The 15,195-nt window shown below is 32.7% G+C and overlaps 1 protein-coding gene across 1 annotated transcript in view; it reads left to right on the top strand.

The window, feature by feature from the left end:
- Positions 1–15,195, top strand: part of LOC118192326 (N-acetylneuraminate (7)9-O-acetyltransferase) — an 80,564-nt gene that overhangs the window by 58,448 nt on the left and 6,921 nt on the right. Inside the window, exons 11-14 of the mRNA XM_085809717.1 lie at positions 404–523; positions 5,148–5,304; positions 5,536–5,615; positions 12,908–13,012. Coding sequence (XP_085665843.1) covers positions 404–523; positions 5,148–5,304; positions 5,536–5,615; positions 12,908–13,012 — 462 coding nt within the window. The remainder of the gene's footprint in view (positions 1–403; positions 524–5,147; positions 5,305–5,535; positions 5,616–12,907; positions 13,013–15,195) is intronic.

Genomic DNA, 15,195 nt, shown 5'->3' with positions numbered 1-15,195 from the left:
TTATTGGTATATTAATATACCATCACTGCAGATAAAGTGTGAAGATTCATGGCAGTAAGAGTGAGGCTAAAACATCATCGCTCTTGCTGCATGTCATTCAAAAGGAAGGGGAAAATCAGTTCAATGAGAATTTATGTATTCACACTGAGCAAATTCATTGAAGATTAATTGCAATTCAAGTGTGAATGCTTGCTTTTATCAATTTAATTTTTAATAGTTCCTGTGAAAGGGATTTTGAATTTAATGACTTTACTTTTTGGATGTTTTATCTGTCTGCTTATTGAGTAATTGCAGAGATGGGCATAAAGGCATAAGATGAAAATTCATGTGTAATTGTTTGTATGCATATATATTTGTAATGCATAAGTTGCTTTTTAATAAAAATAATATTTTGTGTTAATAGATCTTACCAATATACATGCATGTGCGTGTTCTTGTAACATCATACCTTTTCTTAAGTGGATATGGACATTTTACATATTTCTATCAATATGGTGATTTTGGATTTTTCCGATTGTGGCAAGTAAGTTTTACCCATTTAATAATAATCTGGATTTGCATTAATTGAATTAGCTGGTTTAGTAATGTTGGAAAAATTACTTGACTGAAAATTCTAAACTGTTAATAAAAATTAGTGTGAAAAACACCATTTCAATAATATTTGTGCTGTGTAATAATTCTAAAGTTCTTTGATTAAGAATAACAGTTATTTTTATTTCATATTTCTGATGTTTTATTATTTAATGACTTGATTATAAATTTATCATAACTTGTACTTATGTAACTAAACCTGCAAAGAAAGTTCACAATGCGTATGCAAATTCTTTATTTTGAGATAAAGATATTAATTTTAATGTTTGTCAAACTAGAGCATTGATATGGCCATAAATGTAAATGCAGAATTTGAAATACTTTGATGTGTCTTTATGAGAAGTTTATAAAAGCACAAAATCAAAGTCTTCAAATCACAGTCACCTTATTTCCTTTATTCTTTTAATCTTTTACCCATCAAAGCTGTACCTAAAACTCAATATTACATTTCCCAATGCTTTTGAGGATGTAAGTATTCATGCATATTTAAATGCACTGAAGCTGTAAACACTGTGTATTACCGAAAGATAATAATAATAATTGAGGTAGAAAGTAACTGGAACATTTTGGAGTAAGAAGATAAACCGATCTTGTAGCCATTTCAGCAGGTTCATTGTTTAGAAAAGAAATCCTCAGATATTTGGGGGTGCTAAAACATGCTAGTCTGGAAAAAAAAAAAAAAAATGTATGAAGATGGTTTTTGAAATCTTCATCTGGTTATAACATACTGGGTCATCTGGAAGGAAGCAGCACAAAAGCATAAGAAAATTCCATTAAATTGCCTAAGCACTATTTTGTTCAATGACATATTGCCATTTGCTATCATTCTGGCAGCTGGAAAAATTTCTTTTTCAGAAAAGTCATTAGATTCATTTGCATAGAAATTATTGAGGTGCCGTTTAGCAGTCTCAATAGTCTCCACAACTCTGTTAACAATTCTTTATTATTTTAATTAAAAAATTTTTATATTTCCTGGCTCATAAGCAAGCTTACTTAAATTTTGGATTGCAACCCTTATATATTGAAGTAAAGAATAAATGATGTTTTGTCTGTTTTGTGGTAATAACATTTTTCTTCATTTTATTCTGTGGACTGCTGTGCAGTTATTTAAGGACGTCCAGGATTTTAGAAATATCATCAGAATCCGTTTCCATCATCTAATTCAAACTTCTGGTACAAGATGCCATTTTGAATAAGGAGTGAATCCCAGAAAGCTCAATAGTGTTTTATCATAGGACTAGATCGAAATGTCCTGCCAGGTAGCTTTCCTGTTTGAAGACACCATTAAGTTAACTGTGGCATTAATGTCACCCTCTTCTAACTGGGCTTTCATGACTTCTTCATCACTCAATGGGTCCGAGTCTGGTTATGTTGAATTTGTAACTTTACCTACGAACATATTAAGCTGCTCGTATCTCGCTTCTAGCCTGGAACAATAAAGGCAACTTTCTGGATGGGGTCTTCTATATGAGGCATCAGTGTTTCCTTGTGATAATCCATTCTGATGATGAATAGTGATGTCATATTCCTGGAGTCTGCACCCATCTGGCTATTTGGCCTTCAGGATTCTTGAAATTTTAGAACCAAGTCAAGAATGCATGATATGTGTGGAGTAGGAATTTTCTGTAGAGATAGTGACAGAAATGTTCTATGGCTTTAACTATAGGTAGCAAGTCTTATCTGGTGACACAGTAATTCCTTTCCGGTTTAGGTAGACACTTCCTCTAGTATGCCATGACACGTTCTTGATAATTTATTTCTTGGGACAAAACAGCACTGACACTCTCACTGCTCACTGCTCACATCTGTGTCAAGAATAAATGGCTTTTCAAGCTGTGCATTTGTCAAAATTGTGGCAGATGTTAAAGATTACTTCAGTTTCTTAAATGCATCCTCGTATTGTTTTGTTCACAAGAGTTTCTGCTTGCTGTCTGTCAGCTGATGAAGGGGGCCTTCCGATGGAAGAAAATTCCTTCACAAATCTAAACAATGTCCAAAGCCCCTGGAAACTTCTCAGCTGATGGACAATTTCAGAGTGTCTCCAATCTTTTAACTGCCAACATTTTTTATCAGTTCCTACACATAACTTTGGCAGAGATGACATAGTAAATAACTTCTTATCGGAACACTTTACATCCTGGAATTGTTATATTCTTCTATTCTTCCTCAAGACATTGACTAGCATGGCATCACTTGTTGCATAGGCTCCTGGTCTTGAGCAGCTGTGATTGGATGGTGGTCTCTACGAGTTGCTTGTTTGGCTTCCTTTAATTTCATATTGTGCTCTAAAGCATTTTTTTAAATCCTTGATATCTGCTATTTGCAAGGCTTTCTGTATCCCAGTATCTTGGATGCCATCAGTGAAGTACTGCAGGGGCATTGTATTCCTTGTTTCTGTTAGGTAGTCTGAAAAGGCAAGATAAGGCAGCCTTTCAACATCTAGGGTGAGCTCCAGAAGGGTTTCTGAGGGCTTCTGTTGACGGGAACTGAAGCCTGCTATAGTCTTTTAAACACTTCATGGCAGGCTTTGGGATCTCATCCATTTCCATTTGCCACTATGGAGAACCGAGTCTTTTACATTTGACAGGAGGTCTTCCCGTCATGCATGGATAGCTTTAGAGAAGGTTGGACAGTATATGTATAAGTTTAAAGGTGTCAGATTTGTGACCAGCTGTCATTCAAGCTGTCAACTTCCTTGACAACAGCAGCAGAAACTCTGATCTGTTTAATAGCAGAAACTCTTTCTTCAGTTTCTCCAACTTTATTTTCAACTATGTCTGTTCTGCCTTTTATAGCTTCGAGTGTATTTTCTATTGTGGCAGTAATTTTTCTTTTGATTTTCTCTTGACATGCTTCAGTCATTTCTGTAACTGAATGGCTCCATCAATCTTTTCTTGAATGTTTTCATGTATCCTTGGTCCACTTTCATCTTCTCTCGGCCCACTTTAATCTCTTCAATGAATGCAGCAAAGGGTGCCACCGGCAGTCGTAGTTGCTCCTCTGTTGCTCCTGTAACCAGCATTCAACAAAACTTGTGACGCCAAAAATTATTTGTGTGTTCAGGTTCATAATGGAGTGAATGCACACAAAACCAATTATAGTGTGGTAAAATCCCCCCCCTAAAAGCACTACAATTTTGGAACTTTTGTCAAAAATACTTCAACAGCTCTATGTGTTGCAGAGCACTATCAATAGTTACACTTCAAACTACTGAGAATGTTAAATGCAGAACGATGCAAAGCACATCTAAAAAGTGAAGCTCACATGGAGATCTCTCTATATTCCAAACATCTGAGAAATGATGCTCTCTCCAGTCTTGTACAGTACAAAGTCCGTAATCCGGACGTCCATTATCCGGAATGATCTATAATCTCCTCAAAGCCACAAACTTTTTTTTTATGTGCTTTATGCATGCAAGTTTAATGTATAACGGACGGTATAAGCTAGGCTAAAATTATCTTTACTGATTCTAAGGCATTTCAGTTAATGTTGCAGATTGCACTGTTCCTTAATCTTCTAATTGGATCCGGCTTATTATTTTTTTACAGACTGTTAGAGCAATTTTATAAAAATTAAGCTTGAACTTTTGATTATGTCGAAAAGAGTTTCCAATTCTAGAGCTACCAAAGGATCTACAAAGCGAAAGCATGTTTCAATGCCCATCAAAAAAAAAAAAGTGGAATTGCTGCAAAAAATGAATAAAGGCATATTCGTCTCAAAATTGTGCGAGGAATATGACATTGGAAAGTCAACTGTATATGACATAAGCAAAAAGAAAAAGTAACTTTTTGAATTTTTGGTGGAAGCATCTTAAACAACTTATACCAAAAGAAAGGTTTAATAAAGTAAACAAATAAATATTAAGCCTTTTTTTTTTTTTTTTTTTTTTTTTGTAAATTTTGATACCCTTTAGATCATAATTGCTCTTTATTTCATAAATGATGGTTACATATTTTTAATTGTATACAATCTTACCAGATTTAAATTGATGATCTATAATCCAGAAAACTTCCTAATCCAGCATCGCTGAAGTCCCGACGAGACCGGATTACGGACTTTGTACTGTATAGCTTACTCACAGCCATCAAGGAATTTCCAATACCTTCCATTTCTTGAAATTACTGATGGTTAAATTTGCACATAGGGATCAATTACAGGAATACAGGGAACAGAACAAAATGTCACGAAATGGTCGTCAAATTCGGCGACTTTTGGCAACAAAAAAAAATTGCCAAACCATCGCCAGCTTGCCGATATCTTGCCAATCTAACGAGATAGGCATTTACCTCAATGTTAAATAGACCTTGCACTTCTAATCTTATTTTTCCTGCAAAGCTTTTCTTTTCTTGAACACATTGATATTACATTATACAAAATTAATGAGAGTATAGTAAATATCTTTAGGAATTGAAGGCATGCAAAGTTGAAATCTAGTTATTGTTATAATATGAGTTATTTAATTAGAGAGCGAAGTTAAAAATGTATATCTGTCTCTGACTGTCAAATGTTCTGGCTTTTTCTAGACCAACTAAATTTATAATTGCTTTTATTTTTAGGTTATTTTTCGTCTTAATTTTCTGGTGGTTGTTCTATGCCTTTGTATGAACCGTCCATATCAATTCTATTATTTTGTGCCTTTGGTGTCCTTCTGGTTTATTGTGATGTTCTTAACTTTGAAGTCAGTACCTCAAGTTACAGCTCCATTAGCAGAAGGTTGTCAATTCATTTATTATACAATAGTTTATTGAAATTTTTATTTATGTCAATTAAACTGACATTAGTTTAAATTAGGCAATTAGCTTAATTCATAGTTTGTATTGCTATCATTCACATTATGAATATTTTAATTTTGTACTCCATATTCAAAATATTATCCATAATTTTGCACACATATAGATGCATATATTCCCTTGTTTTAATACTAAATTATCTTACCTAATTTAGCCAATCCACTGCAGAATTTCTATATGGTTCTGAAGTTTGTTGCTCTGTTTGGAATAGTTACTGTTTTATATATGTCTGAGGTAAGTTTGTAATATTAAAATGCAGGTAAATGCTGATTGTTTTTATTAAAATTCTCCAAAAATACAAAAATTATTTCATTAACATGTGTATTTTCTGCAGGTTAAGGAAAAATTAAAATTGGGAAATTTTGAAATAATATAGTTATTATGCTTGCTATTAAAAATATATTAGTGTATTTTTCAGTGCAGCATGCTATTATTTGTTCCTTACTCTTTATTTAAATAAATACTACAGATTGCTGTCATTTATAAAGTAATATTTTAGATATCAGTTAGGAGGATCCAAAGAATCCACTTAGTTCAATGAGAATTTCAGCATATACTGGTGTGTAGGCTGTAATTTTATATTGATGCAGAGTTACCAACTCTCCCGATTTAGGCAGGAGACTCCCGATTTTCGACAACTCTCCCGCCAACCTGATTTACAATATATTTCTCCCGACTTTAAACAAAACAAAAAAAAAAAAAAAAAAAAAGTGATTTTGGACATCTGAAAGCAATTGAATTTTCTCTAGATTATATCTGAAACAAAACCTTGCAAATTAGATGAGAATTTCTCCTTTGTGAGTGAGAGCATAAATATCCAGAAACGTCGTTCTCCAGTGAGCATCGAGCTCCACTGTGTGTCATCTGGCATATATTAGCCAATGAGCACAAAGCAAGCTCAAGGCTGTTATTTGGATGTTCTTTAGTTATTTCGTTCATCTTGTCCTGAGTTGTGTACCTTCGAGAAATAGTTTTAGAAATGATCATCTTTTGTTATGTCTGCGAGAAAAGTGAAATACTTGTGTACGTTTAAAAAATTGTACACAGTTGACTTTCCTTTCATTATTTCCTCAAGGAAATGTAAAAAATTTGTGATGTGTACCGTCTGTCGTTGCGATTTTTCGATTTCGCATGGAAGGGCAGATGTTCTCGAACATGTGCGTACACAAAAACACAAAGACAACATGAGTTGTTTTGAAAAAAAAAAACGAAAATAAAATTTTTTTCGGAAGCAAAGGACCAAAACGTTATTAATGCAGAATGTCTGTTCTCTGCCTTTTTACTAGAGCACAACCTGCCACTGAATGCATCGGATCACACTGCAGCTTTATTTAGAAAAATGTTTCCTGATAGTGAAATCGCTAAGAAATACTCAAGTGCAAGGACCAAAACAGGTGCAATTGTTAAAGAAATGGGTTTGAAAAATAAATCTTAGTTATTGATTGCATTAAAACAGCTTCATCCTGCCTCTTTACGAATGGAATCAATAATACCGATTCAAAACTGTATCCAATTGTTGTTTCTTTTTTTAATCCAGAGTCTTCAGAAATTGAGTGCAGTTCCCCACTTTAGAAGGACATTCGACAGGCTTTAATTTAGCACAGCTAATTATTAAAACTTTAAAAGAAAATGCAGTCTCTCTGGATAATTGCTTAGCACTTGGTGCCGGTAATGCACCAGTAATGGTAGGCTTGAAGACTTGCTGTTGCAAGCATCTTAAGAAAGGAAAATTAAGATTTGCAGATTATGAGGTGCACCTGTCACCTCTTAAATTTAGCAGCTGTAAAAAGGGCAGCTTCTTTACCAATATATGTGGATGAACACATTGTTGATATTTATTACCTTGAAAGGGGTTCTAAAAGGAAGGAAAAATTGAAACAGTTCCAACAGCTGCATAATACTGAAATGAGAAAAATTTTGAAACATGCGTGTACACGCTGGCTGTCTTTAAAGAATTGCTTATCTAGAAGTTTTTTTTTTTAAATGATGCTAATAATAAAAATGATGCAAGTAATAAAAATGTTTTTTATGTGTAAGGTATTTTTGTGTTGCTTGAATTTAAGAATTAGTAACTATTTAAATTCATTATTGAAAATTATATTTTTATCATTTAAAAAGTCTTTTTAACGTTGTGAAAAATCTCCCGATTTCTTAAAAAAATCTCCTGATCTATGAGTGTCGTTGGCAAGTATGTTGATATATAAAATTAAAACAGAACTGAATTATTGTGAAAAGACAGAATCACGAACTTCAGATATAACATAGGGCTAGAGATATAAAACTTAAACGTGTTACCTGGCAGTTATACTTGTCAACACAAAACAAATAATCTAAATGTTCATAAAACATGTTCTTTTAAAAAAATTACAAAATAGTGTATTTTATAATGACTTAATTAAAAATTATTGATTCAGCTGAGTATGAAATGTAATGCCAGTATTCAACTGTTCAGATTTTACAATATTAAATTGTGCTATTAATGAAGGAAAATACAAAAAGGTTGCCATGGATTTAAATTCCACTTTGATAAAATTTTGAATTTGGCACCTCTAAATTTTTAAGAGTAAGGTAAGAAATTAAGAACAGTACATCTCATGAAGATTTGAGCTATATTCAGTGGGATTATGTGGTATTATTAGCTAATCCATACATGCTGTCTGTCCTCAACTTCATTCAGTCACTAATCACTCATTGTCACCTATGAGCACTAAATCAGTGCCTATTGTATCTTTGATAGCATTAGCATATCAATTTAGTATATTTTTAATATCTTGTACCTGTTACACATCTGTTTCTTCTTAATTGCATCAATGCATAAGCTTTGATACTTATTCAACTATTATTGTATCATATTCACACAAATCTAAACTCCCTTCTGGTTATACCACATTTTAAAATTTTTTCTTAATGTTCTCCTAGAGCATTAAGGGAAAACTGAAAACAAATCTATAAGTAAGCTTAAAAAGTATCTATTTTTGTCTATGGCCATAGACTCCAACTACTACGGATTCTCCGTAGTTTCTACGGAAATTCATGAAAAACTACGAGCTACGAAAAGTATGGAAAAAACTACGGATTTTACAGAAACAAGAGCAGGAGAACCAGTACTTAAAACGGAACCAACTAATTCATCCGATGATTGGCTGAATACTCGTGTTATCATATATCACGTGTTGAGTGCGTTCCTGGTTTTGAAGAATTAGCCAATCGTAGATCAGTAACTCCAACCGGTAACGACTTATCAATAGTTCCACCCAATTGTCTGTCTCCCAGGTTCCTCGCTGATGCGTGTTTAGGCTGCATTCGGCTGCATTGTGTAGTTTACGGCGAGAGCTTAGCGTGTGTCTTGTGAACTGTGAATCAGGTGAAAGATTTTTAATCATAATGCTGCCTCGAACGAAGAAGCCAAAATTATCAAAGCAGAAGTTTAAAGATTCATATTCTTCAGAATTTCCATGCATTAAAGCGTCCGAAATTTCTGTGAATCACGCACACTGCAGTGTATGCAACAAAGACTTCTCAGTTGCTCATGGCGGAAAAGATGACTGTAAACGGCATGTGTTTTCTCAAAAGCATATAGAACTTGGCACCGTAAAATCTAAAGAAATAACAAATTTCTTAATAAAAGATGATGAAACAGATCCTATAAAAGCCGAATGCTATTTTGTTCGTTTTTTAATTGAACATAATCTACCACTTTCTGTTTCGGATCATTCCAAAGAGCTTTTCAAAGCAATGTTTCCGGATTCTGCCATAGCAAAAAAATTTAGCTGCGGTCATACCAAAACTGCTGCTATTGTGAAAACGCTTGCAGAAAATACTGTTGCTGATATTATAAAATCAGTGTGCAGTACATCATTTTCTCTAAGTACTGATGGAAGTAATGACAACAATGATAACAAACTGTACCCATTGGTTATAACATACTACAGTAAAGAAAAGGGAGTGATAATTACTTCATTGATTTCTATTTTAGAATGCATGAATAATACAGGAGAAGGTATTTTTAATTGTATAAATGAAAACTTTAAAAACAAAGGTTTAGAATGGAAAAATTGCTTATCATTTTCTTCAGATAATGCTAGTAATATGATTGGAAAGTTTAAAGGTGTAGCATCATTTATCAAAATGCATCAACCAAGTATAATCACCCGAGGTTGTTCGTGCCACCTCTTGCATATAGCTGCAAAAAAACCTACTGAAAAATTAATTGGCTCAGAAATTGAAATGTTGATAATAGATATATATTTTTACTTGGAGAAAAGTTCGAAACTGAAGCATAGCTTCAAAGTTGCTCAACAAATTTTGGGACAGAATGCAAAATCTGATAAAATTTTGAAATATTGCAGTACGAGATGGTTGTCTCTTTTAGAATCTATAACAAGGATTTTGGAACAGTGGGATGCTGTGATAAATTTTTTTGGAGATAAACCAGATAACAGTGAGAATGAAGGAAAGAGATTGCAAAACATTAAAAAAATTTTACAGTCACTGACCACCAAATTGTACTTGTTATTTTTGAAAAATACTTTGCCTTTGTTTATAACAGTAAATATTAATTTGCAACAACAAGCTCCTTATATACATAAATTGAGAAGAGAACTTTTTGAACTTTTAATGAATTTATTTGTTAGATTCGTAAAACCATCAGTAATTTCTAAAGAAAATGAAGATGTTACTCTAACGTCTATTCCATTTCAGAAGTATAGTAAACAAAAAGAAAATGAAAATTTAGTGATTGGTGCGGAAACAAGACTATATTTAAAAAAATGCCAAGTTGAATGAAAGTGAAGTGAAATCATTTTTCAATTCTGTGCGAGCTTTTTTTGTAACTGCATGTTCATATATAATTGATAAATTTCCACTGAGTGATCCATTTCTAAAACATGCTGAAGTTGCTGACATCAGCTTGAGAACTGAAGTCTCATTTTCATCTGTTCTTTACTTGATGAATACTTTTCCATCCATTATTGATGAAAAATGTCTTAATCAAGTAGAAATTGAATTTTCCATGTATCAAGTAGATGATTTGAAAGAAATTGTAGATTTGCGTATTGATATAGCATGGGGAGAAATCGCCAAATTAAAAAATATGAATGGGTGTATTAAATACAAAGTATTGCCTTCTGTAATGCTTGCTGTCTTAATAATACCTCATTCAAATGCAGCTTGCGAAAGAATTTTTTCTATTGTTAAAAAAAATCAGACGGAATTTCGACCAAATTTAGGTCTTAAAACTCTTGAAGCAGTTTTGATTGAAAAAATAAATATGCAGGCAAATGAAGAACTGTGTTATAAAAAAACATTCTCAAAATCAAAACTTAAGCTTGCTAAGCATGCTACATATAAATCTTTGCATTCATAAATTATGCGTATTTTGTTTAATACTTATATGTATCATTCTTGGTTATTTAAATTTTATTTCCCTGTAGAAATCATATCCAGAATAAAGATATGATTTATAGCTTCTGATTTTTTCTATGATTAGTAGTGATTTGAAGTACTTTTTATTAGTGAATGCTTGAGGAGTTAAAAGAAAATTTCTAATTAAATGTGCATATAATTTACAAGGTATATTTTTAATTATTCAGTTTTATATGTATATGGATTTTAAATGTAATAAAATTGATTACAATTAATTATTAATTTAAAATTAATGAATGGTTAATTACAACATACGCTACACGCACATTTTCAAAGTTGTAAAAATGTCGTTCGCGCGTTGACTACTGACAAGGTTTGCTGAAGGTTGGAGTCTATGTATGGCTGTAGCTGCTTACTAACAGGATATTGTTAGTTACATCCTGCATTTAATTTTTTTGATGTAAAGTGGGCTCATTTAATAAGTGTTTTTGTAGTTTTTCCTGTCTGTAATGTGACAGTTAGCTAGCTGTGGTAAGGAAGAGTTTTATTCCCTAGACAAGTATATGACTGTTTAGCGATAATTACAATTAAAAATCCTCAAGACAGCCATCCATAGTTCTGGACAATTTTGTGAAAACGTTCACCTTAGGAACATGACTGCTGGTGATTTAAATAACATTATTTATTATTTCAAAAATATTGTTCATTTTAGAAATGATCACTGTACAGATTTCTTAATAGTTATTTTATTATCAGTAAACAGTAACATGCATCTCTTGGTGCCTTCAATGGTGGTTTCAGTCAGAACCACTAGTGACACCATCCTGAGTAATCCTTCTGTTATTTTTCCTTGTCTGTGCTCACTTCCTTTTTAAGATAAGCACACAGCTGATCAGCTTAGATATGTTACCATTCTGTAGGGTTCAGCATGTACTTCTCAGGGGCTCCTTGGCTACTCCAGGAAAATAAAATAAATGAAAACTGAATTAAATTAAAGGATAAGAGAATCAAAATCAGAGATTTTAAAATTATACTTTGAATATTGAATTTTCTCTCCAATAGCACATTGAAGCTTGGTTATTTCTGGAAAATGCATATTCGAGAAGCTTCTCAATGAATTCCTGGATTTCTCTTGAAGCTTCTTGCAGTAAATCCATGTAAATACAGATGACCAGTCAATTAGGAATCACTTTTTACTAGTTTATGCCCATAGCGATAATATTGTAATTTCTTAGTGATCATTCCACTAGTTTTTTGTGCATTTGCTTTCTTTGTGAGGTTTAGTTGCATATCTAGTAACTTTTCACTAAGAAAGGTCATCGTGAAAATAATAAACCATAAAAACCACACTCTCTTAAATACTTTACCCAAAAGTACTTTTTTTTTTTTTTTCCCCTGTTCATAATATATATACATGATTTTTCATTTTGAGAAGTTTTACCTTTGTCTAAGGTGCAGTGGGACCTGTGGAATTGCAGAATATATGTGTATCCATAGATCCATTTTTTAAAATTTCAGGTGGGCATAAAACATAACCAAGAATTACATAGCATGTCTGAAAATAAGATAATAAAATTCAAAATTAGAATCAACTTTAAACTGATTTGATTTTCCAAAATACATGTGAATTTTGAAGAAGGGTGAAACAGGGTTCCTGTTTTTCTAATAATAAGAACATTATGTATTATGCATCAGAAATATGTAATTGATTTGTAATAATGAAGGTAATTAGCAATCATAATGAATTTTATGTTACATAGAACATGAATTTAGATGCTTAAAGGAGGAGAGAAGCATGCCAGAGTAAAACATGAAATTAGGGAAAACAACAACCTTGTGTTTCGCTGTTTAATTAAGGCTGTTTCAGTTTTGATGGCAAACATGTACAGGTCCGTTATCGTCAGGATGAAGGCTGTTTTAAAATCAGTAGCCTGTTAATTAAAATCTATGCCAAACATAAGGTTGTTGCTGTACTTGATTTTATATTTTAGTGCTTAGATTAAATGCTGCTCTGCAGTTTTACCTATAGTTGTTTTATTTCAATTTTTCTTCATTGCAGTATGATCTTTTTTATTACGTTATTGCTTTTTAATAGCAAATTCCTTTAAATAATGTATTATCTTTAGTTTGTGTTCAAGAGTAAAATATTGTTCATGTTTTAGGTTTTCTTTGAAAAGATTTTTGTTACACGTCCATGGAAAGCATTATTTGTTACTACTGATGATTCTATCAAAGAATGGTGGTTTAGGTGGAAGATTGATCGCTATGTGAGTATTTGAAACTCATTTAAACCTAAACGGATTTAACATGATACTGACGTTTGAATGATATTGCAGAATTAGATAAATATGGGGACCATTTCAAGTGTATTGTGCAGTGTATAGTAAATCTCACAAAATACATAGCACAGTTGGAATGTTTCTTTGCTTTGCTTTTATATGAGAATAAAGAAAGCATTAATTTTTTAGCAATCCCATAGTGTTAAGCACAAATATTTCCCAACTTTTCGTTTTTGAAACAAGTGTTTCAATTGCATATACAGAAAATGTCAATTTTTGTACTTTTCAAAATAAAACCAACAACAAATAGATACAGAAGGGCCTACATACCCCTCTTCTCCTCTTTTATTATCCAAAAAACCACAACAGTTGGCAAAGTTTGCCTTTCTTTTCTTTTTTGCATAATGTGTGCATTTTCAATACAGAACCCAAAGACTTCTACTTTTACCCCACGGCTCTGGTCTGTATGCTGCCATGCCACTGTCTGTATAAACGTAAACATAACTTTTCTTTTCATGAACACCTAGCATTATCTCTTAAGAAAAAGCTGAGTTGAAGTAATATCCCCCCTCCATTTGTTTAGTGGTATTAAATCAATAACTATGGCAAGAAATCACGAAATATGAAACAGTCAATTTACCATTGCATTATGCAATTACTTACAGCATGAACATCAGAAGGGAAAACTAGACATCCTCTATTATCTAAAATATACAAAATTTCAAAAAATTAATAATTGAACTAAATTTTGCAGCAGCAACAGCAACATATGTTAAAGAAAGAAAAATAATATTCAAAAGTTTAGAGTTCAATTTTTCAGTGTTTATTGACAAATGTAGCCTTCACACAGTTTTTTTGTTGACGAAATCAGAAAAACTTTTCAAGAATAGCTTGCAAAATTGGATCTTCTAATGAAATCTGTAATGGATGCAATTTCCTTATATGCCCTGAAGTTTCATTTTCCATTTTTATTTAGACTGCTAGAGAACAACCATCTTGGCTTGCGAAAAATATCTTCCCCTCTGGCCAAAGTCTTGTGTTGCCATTTGGTGTTATCTTGGCCAACCAGTACTACTTCACCAATTTTTAGATTGGTGATTTTTTTTAATATTTTTTATTTCACCTGCTATCTAGCTAGATGTCCCGAGTATTGTTTTTGGAAGCTGTTGTAGTTCAACATGCAACTATTGTCAGTTTGTTTTTCTTGAAGTTTTCCTCGTCAATTGCATTAAGGTCAGGTATTCCTATCTCTGGAATGTCCACTATAATCATGCATGGTGTATGTGGCACGAGATCATGAGCTATCCAAAATGTACATAAGAGACTTGCAGTTGATTTGTGGCTCCATGCCACATAAAATGATCAACAGTTCTTCATATTTCGCAGAGTGTAAGTTTCCTAATACTCATAATACAAATGATTTGGCAGACCAAATAAGTCACTCTCACCAGACAGAGGTTGGAGGAATGAACTTCCAGGTTAAACATTTGACAAATGCAATAGAAAGTTGAATTGTCTGCCAGTTTTAATGTTTCAATGCATTGTCTGCTTCTACAAATCTGGTACTGTTGTCTGTGTAGACTTTAGACGGTTGCCCTTGTCTTGCAATAAATCTTTTTAGTGCTTGTAAAAAAGTACCTGTGCTTAGAGATACCACTGCCCTGTAGACAGCACAATCAAACAGGATGATCCATATTTTAGATCTATTCTTTAAAAAAAGAGTTCCACAGAGATCGATACCAACTATCTCAAAAGTGTCTGCATCATGAACACGGTCTGAATGTAACTGAATTGCGGGAGTAGTGTGTGTTGTAGAGTTAAATCTCATGCAGACAGTAGATTTGGTTATGACACATCTAATGACTCATTTAGATGCAATTACAAAGTATTTCTTTCATAATTTTGCTGACAGAATGTTCATTCCAGTATGGCAATTTTTCATGTGAAGTATATTGATTAAACATGTAACTAGATTGGTTTGGAAGCCAAGTAGAAATGGGTAGAGAAAAGCAAATTCATCCCCTCTCCCAGTACTCTTTGTCTAAACTTTAGTTAACCCATCATCTTTAATGATCACTAGATCTTTACGAGTATTTTCATTCTGCCCAAAGCTATTAAGTTGAACAGCTATCCTGAAATGTTTTTCAGCATTTTCAACTTCTGCAACTGAT

This window comes from Stegodyphus dumicola, chromosome X2 (assembly GCF_044657685.1).
Source record: "Stegodyphus dumicola isolate Sdum_Otavi_A_Nest chromosome X2, ASM4465768v1".
Taxonomy (NCBI): Eukaryota; Metazoa; Arthropoda; class Arachnida; order Araneae; family Eresidae; genus Stegodyphus; species Stegodyphus dumicola.
The sequence above is the reverse complement of the archived record's forward strand: the minus strand, read 5'-3'. Positions and strand labels throughout refer to the sequence as shown.